Here is a 21,098-nt window from a genome sequence, read left to right as displayed (position 1 = left end):
TGCTCTGCAACAAGAGAGGCCACCACAGTGAGAGGTCCGCGCACCACAATGAAGAGTAGCCCCTGCTCACAGCAACTAGAGAAAGCCTGTGCACAGCAACGAAGACTCAACACAGCCAAAAGTAAAAAAAATTAAAAAAAAAAAAAAAGACCAAGAGTTAAAAAAACTTTTTTCCCCGTCCTCTAAACTAAGAACAGTCACAGGGTGCCATTACATAATACTGTCATTGGTTTATCCTATACACGCAATAACAAGATAGCAGTGCGTTCCCAGTAGTTGCAGCCCTGTGGCAGGACCTAACCTGACTGATTATTTGTGGTGACCTCTTGTGTGTGCTGGTGGGGTCCTCCTGAGTTATCTAAGCAACCTCTCTGTCACCTTTTAAGTCTCAGCCATAGTCTGATTTGAGATTTGGAGGCTGAAAACTACATGAGCTCCTTGAAATAGCCAGTTTTGAAATTTTGAGATCAGCCATACTGTTTCATCTTACATGTTAAATCTTCAGGAAAATAGTACATAACTGATGAGCAACCTTCTTATAAACGTCCTTTATAAATTAAAAAAATATGAAATCCTTTCTTAGCGTTCTTATTTCCTCCCTAATATCCTCAATTTCCTTTGGCTATTTTAAATCATTATTCCCTGAAATGGATGACATTTGGTTGCACCACACTTACTAGAGTTATCTTTTGTGTGTCCAAGAACTTTTGCTTATTTTTATGGATGTCGTTTTTTCAATCAGATTTTTGGCAGTAAGCATTTCTGCTAACTTAAAAAAAAGCTCTCATGGGTAAGGATCATTCTGAGGTTTTGAGAGTTTTCCAGTTGGAAACTGTAAACTGAATAAAGAAAAGACAGTATGCAGTTCCTTGAATATAGCCTTTTCTATGAGAGTAAGATGGATTATTCTGAAAGAAGTTCATTTTCACAACCAGAAAATGGCGTGATGCTTTCAGGGATGAACTTCCATGAGGGAAACTACCATAAACTTAAGCAAAGGTTTTCTCCAGAATACAGCTACGTAGATAATCAATAGACAAAACATTCGTTTGCAGGGTTTTTTCTTTCCTTTTGAATAAAGTCTTTTTAGTTCATGAGTTGAATGCAGACTTTTTAATTTGTCTCTTTTTAACCGCAGCTATCAATGTTTTTTTCATATGTTTGGATTCTGATTTGTGATATTTAAAATAACTTCAGTTGATACCAATAGGTTTCCTTTTGAGGCTTTTCAGTTTTAAGTGACTCCTTATCAATCTTCTTTTTAGTTAAGAGTTAATGGAAGGGTAATAACTTTTGGTTGACCCAATAACATTTTCTGGTTGAGTTTTAGTTTTTATATAGGCAAGTTAATATTAATAGTTTATTTATTTTGTTTTGTTTTTTGTGGTGCGCAGTCCTCTCACTGTTGTGGCCTCTCCCGTTGCGGAGCACAGGCTCCAGACGCGCAGGCTCAGCGGCCATGGCTCACGGGCCCAGCCGCTCCGCCGCATGGGGGATCTTCCCGGACCGGGGCACGAACCCGTGTCCCCTGCATCGGCAGGCGGACTCTCAACCACTGCGCCACCAGGGAAGCCCTAATAGTTTTTTATATTGGAAAATAAATTGTTCTTCCTGATTTTCTCTTGGAGAATGTGCTATCCTTCTCTAACTGTATTTCACTATTACATACTTGTTATATACACTCATATAAAATAGTGATGTATCATTTGTTTGAATGTAAGTTTTATACTTTACTTTCAATAATCCTAAAAGGACTTTACTTTGGCTTTGGGTACTGAGTGTTTCTCTTTTTGTAGCCTTTTCCTCTAGTCTCCTCTTCCCGCTGGTTGGTCAAAAGAGGTGAGTTGACAGCCTATGTGGAAGACACTGTGCTTTTCTCAAAAAGGACGTCCAAACAGCAAGTCTACTTCTTCCTCTTTAATGACGTGCTCATCATCACCAAGAAGAAGAGGTAAGCCTTCTTGTGGCGTTGCTCGCTGTACATCCAGTTTTGAAACTCTGTAATTCAGACACCTGTTGGAGGTGATCATCCTTTAAAAGCTTGAGATGTTAGGTGTATAGTTTCTACACATGGACTCATACAAGCCTCTGTGCTTCATTTTTTGAAAATTACCTCTACAGCGAAGACTTGAATTGTTACCAGCCTCATTATCCTAGCCAACTGCTGCTGGGCTTTTATAGCATGCAAACCTCTGCTCTAAACATTTGACAGGTTTATGTTATTGGATTCTCTTGACATCCCTGGGGAGGCAACCCTCTTAATATTTTTTTTTTTTTTTTTTTGCGGTACGTGGGCCTCTCACTGTAGTGGCCTCTCCCGTTGCGGAGCACAGGCTCCGGACACGCAGGCCCAGCGGCCATGGCTCACGGGCCCAGCCGCTCCGCGGCATGTGGGATCTTCCCAGACCGGGGCACGAACCCGTGTCCCCTGCATCGGCAGGTGGACTCTCAACCACTGTGCCACTAGGGAAGCCCCTCTTAATATTTTTGATCAGCATTTTTCACAGTTCTTCTGCCATAGGACCTTTGTATAAAACAGACAAAAGTTGCTTCCGGTTGAGAACAAGCTGGGGTGTGACTCTAGCGTTTCTTGTAACTTAATTTAAAATCCACTGCTCTTAAAGATTGTTAGAAAATCTTTGAAAGATTAGTTTTTTTTTTTTTTTTTTAGAAAAAAGTTTCCCCGTGACTGGGAAGATGCTAGCAATACTCCAATACTCCCTGCTTCAGGGAAGAAAGTCAATCCCTTGGTTGGCAGAGTGTTTATTCCTCTTACTTTAGACTTCTGGTTGTGGAGTCAGGTCCTGCTCCAGAAGGAATACTGTACAAGCCTTTTCTTTACAGCATTTGTTCTAACTGTTCCCACTCAAAACACACACACATGCACATGCACATACACATACACATACACATACTCCCCTTAGCCCTTAGCTCTGCCTTTCTCTAGGGAGCATTCTTTATTAAATGTACTCAGTATGTGTTGGATTATAGAATATTTTCCTGCTGTTTCTCCATAAATAGTCCGTCTTTCCTAGAATATGAACTTAGAATGAAATTATAAATCTGTGGTTTGTTATTTCCACATACGAAGGCGATGAAGGTAGGCTGAATTGCTGGCATATGATAGGAATAGTAGTAGTTAGTTCACGGGGTACAGTTTAGACAAAGTAAAGAGAATCATGGAAACAGGCTTCTGTGAATATATAAAATTAATGCCCAAATTTATCATGAAATGTTTATTCAAATTCTACTTCTGAGTTGCTGACATTTTAGCTTGAAAGTTCAAACTAAATTGAAACAGAGGTTGAGCTTTTCTTTCTGTTCCTTCTAATCAGACTGTATTATGAATTATTTCAGCTGCTCGGCTGTCGAGGTGACATGAAAACTTTGTATGGTCTGCCCTGAAGAGCCATAATGTGACGATGATGAATGCATAAAGACGCTGATGATTATTTTTCATACTTAGGAAAATAGTGTTCCCATAACTTCAGGAAGAGATTATTTCTCTTACCTGGGACAGTTTACATAGTTCTAGTAGCTAAGTAAATTTTATAAATACAGATTGGAGAGGAATTATAATTTTTGTATTTTTGTGTTTTGTTGGTTTCCTATGAGATAGCATGTTTCTTTGGCTTTCTTTGCGATGTTTTGTTTTTAGAGGAGGGTGATTATATATGACTCTTCAAATGCCAGAACTCTTGACTTTTAACATCTTCCAGCTGTTGAAATATTTGTTCTGTCTCAATGGACCAAAAGCTTTCACTGAATTTTTGATTTTTAATGATAAAATATACATTGACAGTACCAAGCCAATTTTTTTTTTTTTTTTTTTTTGTGGTACCCGGGCCTCTCACTGTTGCGGCCTCTCCCGTTGCGGAGCACAGGCTCTGGACGCGCAGGCTCAGCGGCCATGGCTCACGGGTCCAGCTGCTCTGCGGCATGTGGGATCTTCCTGGACCGGGGCATGAACCCGTGTCCCCTGTACTGGCAGGTGGACTCTCAACCACTGCGCCACCAGGGAAGCCCCCAAGCCAATTTTAAATGTAAATGTAGTTTTGCTATGGTGATGAAAACATTAAGGGTATTAAACCAGTATGTCACAAATTTTATTCTTTTTTTTTTTTAAAAAAAAAACGTTTTTAAAAAAATTATTTATTTATTTGGTCACACTGGGTCTTAGTTGCCGCACACAGGATTTTCATTGCGGCATGTGGGATCTTTAGTTATGGTATGTGGGATCTTTAGTTACGGCATGGAAGTCTTAGTTGTGGCATGTGGGATCTAGTTCCCTGACCAGGGATCAAACCCAGGCCCCCTGCACTGGGAGCGCGGAGTCTTAGCCACTGGACCACCAGGGAAGTCCCGCAACCTTTATTCTTGAACTTGCCTAGAACCCAATAAATACAGACTTTTGAAAGTTAGAATTAAGATATATGCTATTCTACTTAGCGGTGTACTTTGCCCTCCACAGGAGATTTTGCCATTATATTTAATGTTGCACTGTGAGCTATCCCATATTTTTTTCCTTAGATATATTTGCACTTCTGTGTTAATAAAAGAAAGAAATACAGCTTCAATGGAGAGGGCAACCCTGAGTACCTAACTGCCTTTACCAAAAATGGGGTTTTCTTGCCTTTACCAATTAGCTCATCATATTTCTGGTGCTCTTGACTCCGAGAATAGCATTGGAGGTTCAAGTTGTTTATGACCTGAATATTTGGTGAGGGTGACAAGCAGACCACAGTCTTGATAAACAGACTGGGTTAAAAATGTACAGTATGCACAGCCGTATTTCTGTTATAGCTTCAAGGAGGCAGCTACAAATGCTTTGCATGCCAGAGACAGCCATGAAGGGGATACAGCAGCTTCGAACAAGGCAATCGCTTAGGCTTGGCTGCGAGGTACAGATGAAAGATAACTACGTATGCCAGCTCTGTAGGACTGATCTAACTGCCCACTGCCTAAGTCTAATTCTAGGAGTCAGTCAAGGAGCTTAGCTGCTGGGACTCCAGTGGTTTTCAGCTTCAGGGAGGCTCCCTGGCTACTGGGAGGGACCGCTTGGGAGGACAGTTACTCTTCCTCCTGTCTGGCAGATGGTTTATGCTGAGATGGTTTATGCTGGCGGATGGGATGAGTGGCTACCTCAGCTCTGCAGTATGTGTGTGTATCACTGCTAGTGCTTGCAGAGTGGCTAGTGACCATGCCCCTGTCTTCTAGGACAGAAATTTTCACTCTTTTTTTATTTTATCTTACTTTATTATTTTTTTTATTTTTTATTTTTTTTGCGGTACGCGGGCCTCTCACTGTTGTGGCCTCTCTCGTTGCGGAGCACAGGCTCCGGATGCACAGGCTCAGCGGCCATGGCTCACGGGCCCAGCTGCTCCGCGGCATGTGAGATCTTCCTGGACCGGGGCACAAACCTGCGTCCCCCGCATCGGCAGGTGGACTCTCAACCACTGCGCCACCAGGGAAGCCCTTCACTCTTCTTTAGACTATCAAAAAGAAGTTTAAAGTTTCCATTAGCTCTGGACAGCTTGTGAGTCACCGTATTGATAGTCTGTTCTGTCAGATTTCAGAAGGATATGTGATCGGTTTGACTACTTTGGATGAGAAAGTGAATTCTTGGTACTTGAAGCTTTGACTGCACGTTGTCTGGTTACTTCCAGAGCAGAGTTCTCAACTCGGCACTATTGAAGCCCTACAGTTCGTTGTCGTGGGGGCTCCCTATGCTGTGTAGGGTGTTTTCGCAGCATCCCTGCCCTCTACCTACTGTTTGCTAGTGGCGCCTCCCTCCCAATTGTGACAACCAAAAACGTCTCCAGACATCATCAGATGTCCCCCAGTTGAGAACCACTATACTAGAATGATGGCAAACCGTTAACCAGCTTTGCCTTCAGAGGGAGGAAGGTGTGCCAATCTGTCAGACCTGTCACAGCAATAGCAGTAACATTGTAATAAAAAAGGAATAGATTGCCATGTTGTACTCATAGATTAATGAATAATAACGTTATAAAATCCAAGTTTTGCCCAGCGATAACTTATAATTAGTTATCCATTACAGCGCACAGACTACACCCTGATGTACAACCTTCTGGATTAAGAACCATTGTCCCCGGTTTTGAAACATGAAAACTGAATTCAAGACCTAAATAGGTTCAAACTCCCCAAACGCTTACTTTGCAAGGTAGTTAACTGTCTTCTTGTCTCATTCAGTGCCTTGTATCTGGCTTAGGTCTTCCTTTTCAATTTCTTCTGAAGCTAAAAACAGTCTTCCTCCCTGTAATAGTTTCTACAGCTGCTGTAGCAAAGTACCATAAACTGGATGGCTTAAAACAATAGGCATTTATTCTCTCATAGTTCTGTAGGCAGAATTCCGAAATCAAGAAACTGGCAGGGCCATGCCCCTCCGAAGGTCGTGCTTGTGGCAGCGTAACTCCAGTCTCTGCCTCTGTCTTCATCTGGCCTTCTTGCCTCCTGTGTCTCTGTGTGTCTTAAAATCGCCCTCTCCTTATAAAGACACCAGTTATTGGATTTAGGGCCCACTCTAATTCAGAATGGTCTCATCTTAACAGATTCCATCTGCAAAGACCTTATTTCCAAGTAAGGTCACATGGGACAGCACCAGAGGTTAGGGCTTCAGCATATTTTTTGGAGGACACAGTTCAACCTCCTGTACTCCTCCGCACATCACCACTGCCTCACTTAAACACAGAATGAAGAAATGTGCTGTAATGTCTTAGCTAGTTCTAGAACACACATTTTTTTTTTTTTAACATTGATGCCATTTTTCATAGATTTCTGAATGTCATCATGGTCATGTGATGTGAACAGCTGTATTTGGAGTTTTCTCAGGTTACATTCATGTCCCAGTCTCCTTCCAACTTGTTCCTTCTCCAGGGTCTGTTCCCTGCTTAGTAAAGGGCACTTCCATCCACCCAGTTGCTCCACAGTAAATCTGAAAGCCCACTTCGTCCTTTTCCTCACCGTGTTCCCCGTCCGTCGAATCCCCAGTCTTCTACTCATGATGAAACAGCTTCTTTACTCACACATTGCAACGCCCTTGTACCACCTCCTTGAGCTCGCCCAGAAGACACACCTAGCTGGATTCATGCCACCATCCCTCCATCCATTTACATTCCATAGCCGGAGAATGCTTTTTAAAAGACTCAGTTTGTCCTTTGCAAACAGCCCTTCCATGGTCGCACCTTGCACTCACTGAGGCATTCTAGCCCCCAGGACCTGGCACGTGCTTCTTTCTCTGCCTGGAATACCCTCTCTACCTCATAACCCTGTTCCACCCCAAATCTTTTCTAGGCAAAGTGCTTTTCATTCTTTAGGTCTTAGATTAATTGCCACACATCCACTGGGAGCTCTTATCCATTCCTCTAGAGTGGGTTGATTTCCGCTGCTCTGTGTTCCCATAGAACCCTGCACTTTCTCTGTCATAATATTTGTGTTACTATGTGTTCACGTCTGTCGTGTTGACCTTTGCATCCTCAGTGCAGAGACTGCGCCTGGCCCGTAATGACCATTTAATAAATATTTGTCAAACGTGAACCAATCCATCTAGATGGTTAAATATACACAATTTGAGTGGCTGCATTACTCAGTGGGCAGGCTCCCCCCATTCCACACGCAAGTTAAAATTTCTTTGAATTCTCTTTTATTTTTAAAAGACATGTGATTTTTGTATTCTGCTCCATTATAGATTCATTTTCAATTAATTTTGGTAAAAGCAAGTCTGGCACTTTATCATGTGGCTTCTCACATCTTCTGGAGTTTTATCTATAAACTTATCCATAAATGACAGGTAACCTCAATCTGAAAAACACTTAGGATTGTATTTGCAAAACTGTGCTCTATAGAGGAAGTTATTTATTTTTTTTAGCTTGCTTTTATTTTGTACTATTGTGTCAACTAATGTTTTGAGCTACCCATACAAAAGGGTTTAAGAGATAAAAATGTTGAATTATCACACACACACATACATAAGAAGTCAAGTGAGTTTGGAAAACCCTACATACTCCATCCCCCTTTGGAAGATTCACTATTGGATCATTTAGGAAGGCTTTTGGCTACAAGTGACAGAATTCCCAAATAGCAGTGGCTCAAGTGATTAAGACATTTACCTCTCTCACCAAACATGAAGACCGAGGGTGGACAGTCCAGGTCCAGTGGTCACCAGTAACCCAGCCCCTTCCCATTCTTCAGCTGCACTGTGCTCTGTTCACTTTTTGCCCCTGTGCACGTAGCTTCATGGTTGCAGGTGGCTCCTGCAGGTCCAGACATCATCATTTCATTCAAAGACATAGGAGGGAGACAAGGGTGAAGAATAGAGCCTGGCCAAAGGGACTCTTTTTCTCAAGTGGCTTCTCTTTTTATCAGCAGAGGAAAACCTTTCTCAGACAGTCTTCAGAAGACTTCTTTTTTTAAAGACTTCTTTTTTTTTTATTTATTTTATTTTTGGCTGAATTGGGTCTTCCTTGCTGTGCATGGGCTTTTCTCTAGTTGCGGCAAACAGGGGCTACTCTTCATGGTGGTGTGCGGCTTCTCCTTGCGGTTGTTTTTTTTCTTGTGGAGCATGGGCTTTAGGTGCGCAGGCTTCAGTAGTTGTGGCACGCAGGCTCTAGAGCGGAGGCTCAGTAGTTGTGGCTTGCAGGCTCAGTAGTTGTGACTTGTGGGGTTCAGTAGTTGTGGCTCGCGGGCTCAGTAGTTGTGGCACATAGGCTCAGTAGCTGTGGCTTGCGGACTTCAGTAGTTGTGGCTCATGGGCTCAGTTGTGGCACACGGGCTTCACTAGTTGTGGCACACAGGCTCAGTGGTTGTGGTGCATGGGCTTGGTAGTTGTGGCTTGTGGGCTCTAGGCCCACAGGCTTCAGTAGTTGTGGCACATGGGCTCAGTAGTTGAGGCGCATGGGCTTTGTTGCTCCGTGGCATGTGGGATCTTCCTGGACCAGGGCTTGAACCCGTGTCCCCTGCATTGGCAGGTGGATTCTTAACCACTGCACCACCAGGGAAGCCCAGAAGACTTCTTGTATCTCACGTGTCAGTCTTGGTTCACAAAACTTGTCCTTATAAAGGAGGCTGGGAAAGCAGCATACGGCAGGGGAATCAGACAGCCAGGGTTGTTTTAGATTAGCTGTGAAGCAGGGGAGGAGGCAGTGGTTTGATAGTAGGTAGTTCCAGCCACAGCTAGGAAACCCTCTTTTCCACAGAACACCAATTAACATGGGTAGTTTGGAATACAGGAGGAGTTTTTATTTTGGCCACTCTGTGTGGCTTGTGAAATCTTCGTTCCCCAACCAGGATTCCACCCCCTGCAGTGGAAGCACGGAGTCCTAACCACTGGACCGCCAGAGAAGTCCCAAGAACTCTTTAAAAGAACTAATACATTGCCTTTGAGATGAATGGGGTTGGGGGTTGGGTTCAAAAAAAGCCAGAAGTGGCTGGAGATTTAGAACCCACTTCCCCTTGGCTGGTATTAGTCCTCCCGCTGTGGTTCATGTGAGTATCTCGTTGGTAGTGCGTTTTTTTTCTCCAGTCAGCCCTGCTATGCCCTTAGAGCTGCAGATAGATTGGCCTGGTCTGGGTGTTAGGCACAGTACCAAAAGAATGCAGAAATCTAGTCTAGTCTTGTTATCCATACCAGTAAATGTAATCGTGTCCTGATTTGTTTCTTTCATTCTTCTCCTGGATTCTGTACCCACAAATGATCTAGCCATGATGTTTTTGGGTATCCCTATAGTTAGATGAGTAGTAATAGTAATAATGATGATAAGCGCCTATATTATTGCACGTTACAGTGTGCCATTCATTGTGCTCAGAGTGTATATGCAACATACCATTGAGTTATCACCACAACCTAGTATTATTTCCATTTTACAGATGAGGACACTGAGGCAGAGAGAGATAAAGTCTCTTTTCAAGGTCTCTCATCAAAGCCAGGGTTCTAATCTGAGTCTTTGACTCTAAAACCTTCTCTCTTAACAATTTATGTTCGTTACTTCTCAATTTCATTTTTCTAGAATATTTTCACCTTTCCGCTATCCTATAATGTTATTGGGAAAAATAGCCTAGAAACTTGCACCTTTTCTGTTTGCTTTGATAAACAACTTCTTCAAAGCAAGATTTTTTTAAGTGAATATTTTTATAGTTTTACTGGTCATGGGAGAAAGTTAGAAGTGGTACCAAACTGCTTTTGTGAGCTTTTCTCTACCTTTAGCTAATCTAGTGTCAGAGTGTGGGGAAGAGCATTTCCTTTTCGTAACATTTCCTTCCCGCAGATATTTAAGAAAGGAGCTTTCCACTTCCTGATTCCTAGTTCCATAAATATTGTGTGTATTGACATAACTTGAACCCTGTGACACATTACAAATCCTCGGGTTTTAAAAGAAAGATTTTCTGCAATAGAATTCTACCTGATCATTATCAGGAGTGCAGGGATTTAAGTTAGAACTTGCATTTCCCTAAGTAGTTTGACTGCCCAGTAGCTTAAAGTGGTGCAGCTTAAAGGGTCATGGCCTGATTTGGCCCCGTTTTGAGTTTTTCCATTTTGACAGCTTTCCCATTATAGAAAGCTGAGGCCACCTTGACATTGTCCCTCTGTCTCTGCAGAATAAACTCCTTCCTTGGAAAATTAACTTTGAGTATCTTGGATAAAGAAAAGGCAGTAGGACTCTGACTCAAAGCACTTTTATTCCTGGAACATAAAACTTGGTTGTTTCTGACCACTTGGGTCAGGTCCTAAGATCAAGATGGAGAGATGAGGTGGGAGAGAAATGAGAGCCCCCTTTCCTCTTCCTGCTTCTCTTTTACTCTCGCCACCTCACCTACCCTTGATCCCCTGACATCGCGAGTAGTAAGAGTATTGTCTCCTCTGTGTCTGTAAGAAGAATTGATGTTGCCATTCAGTGTCAAAAGATTCACCAACTGAGAAGCACAGTATCAATGTCTGGGGTCAGACAGAACTGCGCTCAGAATCCTGGCTGTGTGACCTTGGGCAAGTTGCCTTTAATCCCTCAGTCTCAGTGTTCTCATCTGTAAAATGGGGATAACAGTGTCATCATCTTCCTGGAATGTCTATGAGAATTAAGTGAGATAGTGCACACAAAACTCTTAACACAGTGAATTGTCCCTGCTGAGGGACGGATACCTGCTGCATATCATCATTATTCCTAGTATTGTGTATCTCCCCAGAGTTTTGGCGCAAATCAGATTATTGCTCTTCTGCTTCTAGAATATTTTCTTGTTTTAAAAAAATGGTTTGAAACCTTAAGCCACTGCTACACAGCTGAAGGTTTGGTGCACTCCCAGGACAAACCTGGATTATGGCCTCTGAAATATGGCCTTAGGAATAATTACATTTAATGCCATGCCTCTCCCTTCCCATCCCCCATCAAGAACCCATGTCAGATGGCAAGTGAGTGAGAGATAACCATTGATCGACTCTTAATCTTTTATAAATTGTTATGAATCATGTGTATATGTTTGTAGTAGTGATTTTCTTGTAACATCCCTCATATCCGATTAGGAGACACTATAACTTTGTGGCTGACAAAAGTGAATTCAGTATATTTTTCCCTTTATTCAAGGAGGTCAGTGGAGATAAACCTGGATTGCAGTGTGGGGATTACTCCCATAATTTGGAGTCACCAGCTTCAGAAGCTGCCTACTTTTTCTTCAGAGCTTGCTTAATTCTGGTTATGCCAGAGAGGAAGCTTCAGTAACGTCAGACAGCCTCTTGGACCTGCCCATCTCCTCTTTGTCAAGGACCATGGGTTCAGGATGTCCTGTGGCAGCCAGGGAGGTTCCAGGTTGGAGAATCTGGAGATCCGTGGTGCCAGGAATGGGGGCTTTCTGGTCCTGTTGTGGATTATTGGCCATCATTCTTGGTGTCAGTGAATCACAGCAGACCCTTATTTTACCAACAAATGTGACCCGCTTCTCCACTATTTGTTATTTTCTCAACAATGAAATAGGAAGCGTATGGCATGTTTTTTTTGTTTTTGTTTTTTTTCCTTTTTGGAAGTCTAGTCTTTAGTCTTTTAAAAGTCTTTTAAAAGCTGGCTATGCTGTAAAGTGGTCCTGAACAATGTATTGATACACCTGAAACTTACATAATAGGAAAAAAATCATTAAGAAAATGAATTGACAAACCACAGACTGGGATAAAATATTTTCAAATCATACTTGATAAAGGAGTTATATCCAGATTACATAAAGAATTCTTAAAACTCAAAAGTAAACCAACTCAAATTTTTTTTAAATTAATTAATTAATTTATTTATCTATTTATTTTTGGCTGTGTTGGGTCTTTGTTTCTGTGCGAGGGCTTTCTCTAGTTGCGGTGAGCGGGGGCCACTCTTCATCGCAGTGCGCAGGCCTCTCACTGTCGTGGCCTCTCCTGTTGTGGAGCACAGGCTCCAGACACGCAGGCTCAGTAGTTGTGGCTCACAGGCCCAGTTGCTCCGCTGCATGTGGGATCTTCCCGGACCGGGGCTCGAGCCCGTGTACCCTGCATTGGCAGGCAGATTCTCAACCACTGCGCCACCAGGGAAGCCCCCAACTCAATTTTTAGGTAAGCAAAAATTTGAATAGACATTTCAGCAAAGATCTCCAAATGGTTTTGTATATGAAAAGGTGCTGAGCATCACTAGTCATTAGGGAAATGCAGGTTAAAAGCAAAATTAGGTACCACTTCACAGCCACTAGGATGAGTTTATAATAAAGACAAAGATAGTGTTGGTGAGGGTGTAGAGGGACTGGAGCCCTAATCTGCTGCTGGTGAGAATGTATTCAAAATGATACAGCCACTTTGGAAAGTGTTCTTGCAGTTTCTTAAAAAGTTAAGCAGTTTACCATATGACCCAGCAATTCCATGCAGTGTTCCATCCTAAGAGAAATGAAAACTGTTCACAAAGACTTGTAGGTTAATGTTCATAACATGCGTGTGGCATGTTTGTTAGTCTTCAGAATTATTTTGAGGAGCTGAGCAAATAAGTCTGTTTGAAATCAGGTTTTGGGTAAATATCATGCCTTGTTTTGCTGGTCGGAGCCCCTGCCAAATTATGAATTTCTTGACACAGGTATTTAGCTCTAATTATGCTTAGTCCGCTCACTCATTTGCAAAGCACCTATAATTCTCAGGCTTTTAACAAAATGCCAGGCAATTTAAAGGCATGATGTTCTGCAGGAAGATTTGAAATAATAGCTAATAACATTTACTGACGGTAAGCCAGGTATGACTGTAAAAGCTCTACATGCAAAAAGATGATAGAGGCTTCCCTGGTGGTGCAGTGGTTGAGAGTTCGCCTGCCGATGCAGGGGACGCGGGTTCGTGCCCCGGTCCGGGAAGATTCCACGTGCCGCAGAGTGGCTGGGCCCATGAGCCATGGCTGCTGAGCCTGCGCGTCCGGAGCCTGTGCTCCGCAACGGGAGAGGTTACGACAGTGAGAGGCTCTCGTACCGCAAAAAAAAAAAAAAAAAAAAAAAATAGATAATAAATGTATTATCTCATTTAATTCTCCCAGCAATCCTAAGAGATGGGTATCGTTATTCCCAGTTTACATATGAGAAAACACAGACAGGATCAGTAACTTGCTCAGGATCACAAAGCGAGTGAGTGATGGAATTGGGATTCTTACCAGACATTCTCAATGAAGTCTGTACTCTTACCTGTTATACTGTACTTTATTACTTTAAAATTGTATATTCTTCTACTAAAAATGTGTTTAATTCTAAAACCAAGATTTAAAATTGAAATCAACTTCAGTCATGTGAAAAAAGTGTTTTAACCTCTTAACTCAGAGTAAATTTCAGCATAATCCAATCTCCTCCATCCTAGAAATGTTTAACTAGGGTATTCTTATTCCAGTTAAGCACAAGATCAAGCGTGGGGATTTAGCAGTCATGTTTTCAGAAGGGGAAGAGAAACAAGTTGAAATCTGCAGAGGAAGAATTCTTGTACGTGTCTTGAAGGGAAATGGGAAGAATCTCTTTGATTTTATAAAACCCCACAGACTTTTGTGAATCTGCACATGGGGAAAATGGCAGAGTCATTGTAAATCCCTGAGAGAAAAGCAGGAGGGTCAAGAGAGGATCTTACAGAATGGCCATAAAAAAAGGATGACTTAGAACTGTTGCAGAAGGCATTAGAAGAGGAAGATAGAGTTTCAGGATGTCACAGGTGCTCAGCCTCAATCAGTTCTGTAGATGAAAGTGGTGACATCCGCTCACTGGATTTGGTAGCGTGTTGGGCCGCCATGGCTTTGGGGAGCAGTTTCACTGGCATGTGGGCACAAAACGCAGGCAGCTGCTAGCTCAGGAGACGTTTGTCTTTTTTTTTTTTTTTTTTTTTTTTGCGGTACGTGGGCCTCTCACTGTTGTGGCCTCTCCCGTTGCGGAGCACAGGCTCCGGACGCGCAGGCTCAGCAGCCATGGCTCACGGGCCAGACGTTCCGCGGCACGTGGGATCCTCCCGGACCGGGGCACGAACCCGTGTCCCCTGCATCGGCAGGCGGACTCTCAACCACTGCGCCACCAGGGAAGCCCGACGTTTGTCTTTTGACAAGCAGATTCAAGTAAAGATTTTTTTCAGCACCGGGAAACTGTGTGGATGTTTTAAACAAAGCCTATGGAAAAGGAGCTACCGACTAGGTGAAAAATAAATGTTATTTTTGACGATAGAGCCAGAAAATCATTGTGTTTTCTTTTGGATAATCCTTACTAGCATCTTTTCTTTTAAATTTAACTCTTTTACAAAAGGAAGAATTGGAAGTTCTCCTTCCAATCTGTCAGATTTTTGCTCTGAAAGAAAGTTCAAGAGCAACGCAAGGTGGAAGGTGAGACAACTCACAGATAAGGCTGACTGGAGCAGGAGGGTAGGAAAGCTGGTCTTTATAGTCTAACCCTTCTTCTCGTTTTCCCCATCTCCATCTTTGCTTTCATATTCCTGGTTCCATCTTGGTCATCTAGCCTATTTCTCATTCCTGGTCATCCTTATTAACGTAAGATGTTTGCTCATAAGGGGTAAGGTGGGAACCCTTCCGATGGTATTTGCATGTGTGAAAGCAACCCCCTGGTCACAAGGCCCCACAGAAAGACCTGTTCCATCACTACCTCTTCTTCATGACTGTTACGTACCTAGGGCTTGGACCCAAGGAAGTACCCAGGTTTATGGAGTGAGATTGGGAGCCAGCTTTTAAAAATTTTTCAGATGTTTCTCCAGATGTCCCAATATGATTTGTTGACTAAACTGTCAGTATTCCACAGATTTGAAATGTCATTTATATCATGTAGTAAATTCTCAGATGTATTTGGGGTCAATTTGTGAAGCCACTGTTCTGTTTCACTAGTCTGTCTGTCAGCTAATACCTATCAGTCTCAGTCTTTGAATTACTGTAGCTTTAAAATATGTCTTTAATATATCATATGGTTAGTCCACTCTCATTTTCTTTCACAATCTGACTCTTCTTACGTGTTTATTTTTCTGTATGTTTTAGAATCAGCTTGACTATTCCCCGTCCTTGCTGCCCCCCAAAATCCTGAGATTTTTTTCAATGAGATGGTGGTAAAATTATATATTAATTTAGGAAGAATTGATACCTCTTTAATATCAAATTTTCTATCCATTCAGGCCTTCTTCTAAAGTATTTGAAAGCTGTCTTCATATAGAAGAAACGTGTTAAGTTTAATCCTAAATATTTTGTGGGTTTTGTGTCTATTATAAATAAGATCACTTCTACCATTATATTTTCTGAGTGTTATTCATTCATATATGGAAAATACATTTATTTATTCGTTTGTTTATTTAGCTAGCTGCGCTGGGTCTTAGTTGCAGCCTGCGGGATCTTTTTGTTGTCGTTGTTGTTGTGGCATATGGGATCTAGGATCTAGTTCCCTGACCAGGGATCGAACCCAGGCCCCCTGCATTGGGAGTGTAGAGTCTTAGCCACTGGACCACCAGGGAAGTCTCAGAAAAGCCTTTTTCTTTTTAACCCAGCCACTTTAGTGAATTCACTCTTGCCTTATATTTTCAGTCAATGATGCTATATGCAAATAATCAGCTGTTTATAGGGCCAAAAAAATTCCATTGCCCAAGAGTCCCTTCACCTATACCCTCAGGCATCCACAGACACGTGGAATGATGATAGTCTTCACGTCTATGCATTTATTATTCAATCTTTTTTACCTTGAATTGTGAAATATTTCAAACATACAGAAAATTATCGAACACTAACATGCCTATCATCCATGTTTAACAGATATAAATTTTTTCTACATCACTGTCATATCTCTTCTTTTTAAACAACAGTCCTGACATAATACTGCAGGTATACCTAAAGCCTCTTCATCATCATGCCTTCTTCCTCCCCCTCCTTTCCAGAGTAAGTCCTGAGTGGAGCTGGGTGTCTGTCACCCTGCACTCACTGCTGAGTATGTACATATGCAGCTTTGGTATTCTAAAAATGTATGTATGTTGTATGCAGTTGTAAATACTGTCCTGATTTAAAAGTAATAAATATATGCCCAGTATGAAAAATCCCACCTTTATAGAAATCTGTGGGAGAGAAAGTTCAAAGTGCTCCGTAATAATCACTTTAAGAAATCCACTGTTGGGACTTCCCTGGTGGCACAGTTAAGAATCTTCCCTGCCAGGGTTCCAGCCCTGGTCTGGGAAGATCCCACATGCCGCGGAGCAACTAAGCCCGTGCGCCACAACTACTGAGCCTGCACTCTAGAGCCCACGAGCCACAACTACCGAGCCCGTGAGCCACAACTCCTGAGCCCACGTGCCACAACTACTGAGCCCGCGCATCTAGAGCCCGTGCTCTGCAACAAGAGAAGCCACCACAATGAGAAGCCCGCGCACCGCCACAAAGAGTAGCCCCCGCTCGCTGCAACTGGAGACTAAGTCTGCGCACGGCAACGAAGACCCAGAGCAGCCAAAAATAAACAAATTAATTAACTTAAAAAAAAAAAGAAATCCACTATTCACAAAAAGATGTATCAGTTTTCAGCCCATGCTGTTAGGTAGCATGTAGTAGAACCAAACACTATCGAGCTGCTTAACAAAAGAACGCCTTCCAAGGGAAGAATAATTGAGGTACTTATTTACCACCATATCCTGTTCTCTACTGATAGTTTTTTATCTTGTTAAGAAAAGAAAGGAATCTCAACAAAGGTTACTAGGACTTTCAAATGGGTTTCAACAGGGAGACCCATCATTGTTTATACCACAGAGCAACAGGCTTGTATAGATTTGATTGCTGTGCCTGATAGGAGCCTCTGCCGCTTGTTTCATGAGCAGCTGGTAAACTTGGAGCCCGCCTAAGACAATCAGAGGAAGTCTACATATAAACTTCTCTGTGCGAGGAAAGGTGGTTTTTCCATTTGCCTTTTTCTGAGCAGTTTAACTTCCTAATTGCTTGATCCAAATTGTTTCAGAGACTGTGTAAACCATATGTTTGTTAAATAGAAGAAACAAACATGGGGAAGTCTGATTAGCATCAACTTCCCTAGGAAAGGAGCATCTTCCCCAGCCCAGCTGAGCTCTCTTTGTACTTACAGGACACAGTAAGTGGGTCGGCAGAGGAGGAAGTGGGGTTGTAAATGGCTGCATCTGACTGTGGATTCGTTCCTCTTCTTTCTGCTTAAGCCCATATTTTAACAGTTATCCTTCTGTATTAGCATGAGAGAGACCGTAGGTGCTGGCTGACATGAGGAGAATGAATTTCACTCAGTATTTAGCAGATTTAGAGAGGGGAAAATATTATTTTGAACCTTTATGAGATTAAGTGTGTGAATGTGTCTGTGTGTGAGAGAGCACAAACACGCTAGCAAGAGTGAGCTCCTTTTCAGTTTTTATTCCATTGGGTTTGAATAATAGCTGACAGGGATGAATCATCAACTCACTTGACTACTGTTAACTCAAGTTTTTTATATTAAATTCATTAAAGAGGTAGTGAAGAAGTTGTGAACATTATGTATCACATAATGAAGATGTTTGCAGGTCTAGATGAAATAATGATATTGGGTGACTGCTATTGAATCAGTTAAAAAAAAAAAAGCAGACTTGTTTCCTGCATCGTATTTTGGATACAGAAGGCAAAACAGTGGGAAGTTCTGTGTGCAGGCACATTCAGTGACCCAGATGTGCAGGTGTGTAGACACGGATACCTTGAGGTGAACTCATGTAGCTATAAATAAAGTGGCTGCTCTCTATCATTCCAGCCGGACACCTGAGAGAACCACAGGTGCAAACTGGATCAAACGGTCACCCTAGGTCTTAATGGCATTGTAGTTGTCATGGCTTAAGAGAACAATTAAAAAAACATTCTATTAACTTGTCTACTTCTTCTGTCTCTAATTACCACCACCACCCGCCCCCCCTCCCCGCCGAAGACAAAGATTCAACACATCGATGGACGATGAAACAACAGTAGCTGGTATTGTTCGTACTTAGGCAAACACTGGTTGTATTTAGGCAAACACTGGGAGAAATATGAACTCTGAAAATTAAGAGGGAAAAAAAGACCTAACTAGTTTTTTCCTATTTGTTTACATTAGTTTCCTGTGAACTCTTCGTCTTGAATTCTACTGGGGACTACCTAGTAAGTAAGGCCACTTTATGCTGAAGACTTTTTGGAACTTGAGTCATCTTGAATGATGGCTTTATGGCATATAGATTTCTTTGCCTTTTATTTCTTTGGGAATACAAAGAATACCTTTGCACTGTCATTATTTAGGGCACTGCCTACATACCCCATGTGCGCAGCATTAAGGAGGTTGGATTTCTCTGTCTGAAGCAGAATTATTTTTAACTGGAAATGGGCGTCTTTAACTAAAAGGTCATCTTTTTAAACTTGTGAGTTGGACCGAAAGAGTAACTCAGAGGTGCAGAGAGAAGACAGTAACAGGCAAGTCCTTGTTCATCTTGTTTTTTTCTCTTGTTTTTGATGTTGTTGTTGAGGTTTTGCTTTTGTCTTTATTTTTTACTTTTTGGTTTTATCCTGAGTCCTGGGTTTTACTACATCTGTGTCTGAGCTATCTAGACAATATTATAAGCTTTACTTGCTGTATGGTCAGGCCACTCAAGATGGCTGTTCTCTTGTTCTCTGTACATCCCCTGCTGGAGCAGTGCCACCTACCTACACCTTACTCACAGGAAAGTGCTTGCCCCCTGCCCCAGCTAGTGATTGTTCTAATCATCAGGCCAGAATGATTCCATCTGCTAGTTTATTAAAGAGAAACATCTACCCTTGTGATAGTCATTAACCTGAGGGGCTGTGAGTGATGTGCCCCAGCTGCTGGTCTCCCTGGTAACTGATAAGCCCACCTGGCGTCACTTCCCCCTATGAATGGTAGCCTCCTTCTCCCCCACCTCGAGCAGTGAAGACGGCTGCCCTGTCCCGCCTGCTGTCTGCAGCACAGGGCGCAGATGTTTCCGATGTGTGAGATCCCGTCTCCAATAAACCACTGATGTCTCTGTCGCTGTTTCCACGCTCTTTCTTCGGTCTCGAGGCTGGGCAGCTACGAGGCTTGTAGGCCTGCAGGGTGCAGCCTGACACCAGCTTTGCCAAAAATCGACTGCTTTGTTTCTGGTAAACACGGTCTTTTAAAAGTATAACGTTGTTTGTTTGTAAAGTGTATTACCCTGGTTCCTCCTTTTATAAAAATTATGTGACCTTTGATAAGCCTCATTTTGATATGAGAAATATTTTATATATTCTGAGTATGGTTGTGCTGGTCCGTTGGCAGTCTCAGGGGAGCTTTGGAGGTGATCTTGCCATGTGAACTTTCAGTTAATACAGATGGTTACCCTAGCAACAAACAGACTTGATCAAAAGGCAGTGTTTTGCTTTTATAGAGGATATAACTGTGTTTGCCGGTTTTGGAGGGGGAAGAATCTATCAAACTAAATTTTAAAAATGATTATAAAGTTTTTAAAGCAGAGTTACAGGGAGTGGTTGACAGGCAGATGCCCACCACCGAATGAAAAACTTTATAAGAAATATTGAACAAAATGGCCTGTTCTGAAATTCCTAGTATAGTTGGGCACAAGGATTTTTTTAATCTCTTAGCTCTCCTGAGTTCATACGTTTGCATTTATTATTAGGTAAGGTTATTATACAATATGGTTCCTAGAATACATTAAAATGTATTGCATGGTCATCCATTTACTCAGCAGTTATTATTGAGCTCTGCCGTGTTCAACTGCAAGTACACATAGAGAATAGAGGGGAGGTGTATCTAAGCAGAGTTGGGATTTGCCAAGGAAATGAGTGTGTCTGCAAGGAGTGATTGTAAGTAGGTATCAAGAAATTCAAGTTGGATAAGTGAATAAGCATGAATGAGAGGACATGAAGGGTTTAAGAATGGAGGGAAAGGTGGTGGAGTGAGTGGGTTGTAGGAATGGTGGGTTAAAATTGTTGAGGTTGAGGATTAGAAGAGGTGAGCCAAAGAGATTGGCGGGGCTGGTTAGACAGAGGTGTTTGACGTTGGGACGGCAGAGAGGTTGCAGTTGGTGGTAGTGACAAGGTTGATTGTTGAAGGGGAAGTCAAGGAACTGAGAGGCTGGGGTGATGGAAGGATTGCCACATGGAAATTCAAGAAAGTAGTGTTGGAGAGTGACAGTAAGCCAGTAACTAAACGCATGAGTGAGGATGAGGCATGATCCGGGGGCCTGGAGATGACTGTGGGGATGAGATAGAGACTGATGGCATGAGCATCAAAGCTGGAGACCTTCTGGGAGGACAAAGCGATCGTTGTCTAGGAGTAATGAGACTCAGGCAGGGCAGGCAGAGAGCCTTCAGAGGAGGCTGTGCTCTCCAGAAGAGCCAAGTTTCTGTTAAGGCAACAAGGTAAAGGGAGAGTTCAGAGAAGAGGCTGAGGATTTAGAAGATTTTGTTGGCTTCCCTAAATGAGGTGCATTTCCAGAGGATGCAGGGGAATGCTTTAGCCGAGGGGCTTAGGGAGGTGAGGCCCGATTAGGCATGTTCACAGCACTGTGCAGGTGAGAGTACATTCAGGGGAATGAAGTATACCAGGCGGTCTTGGGCATAAAAGCAGGGATAAAGGGCGTGGCGGGATCAGTCCTG

General features: G+C 42.5%; 1 protein-coding gene across 1 annotated transcript in view; it reads left to right on the top strand.

Annotated features, from left to right (window-relative positions):
* ARHGEF26 (Rho guanine nucleotide exchange factor 26) overlaps nt 1-21,098 on the top strand; it is a 153,894-nt gene that overhangs the window by 107,494 nt on the left and 25,302 nt on the right. The window contains exon 11 of the mRNA XM_030844638.2: nt 1,797-1,951. Within this exon, the coding sequence (XP_030700498.2) occupies nt 1,797-1,951 (155 nt within the window). The remainder of the gene's footprint in view (nt 1-1,796; nt 1,952-21,098) is intronic.

The sequence above is a fragment of the Globicephala melas genome, chromosome 4 (genome assembly GCF_963455315.2).
Source record: "Globicephala melas chromosome 4, mGloMel1.2, whole genome shotgun sequence".
In the NCBI taxonomy this organism is placed as follows: Eukaryota; Metazoa; Chordata; class Mammalia; order Artiodactyla; family Delphinidae; genus Globicephala; species Globicephala melas.
This window is presented reverse-complemented; position numbering and strand designations above follow the sequence as displayed.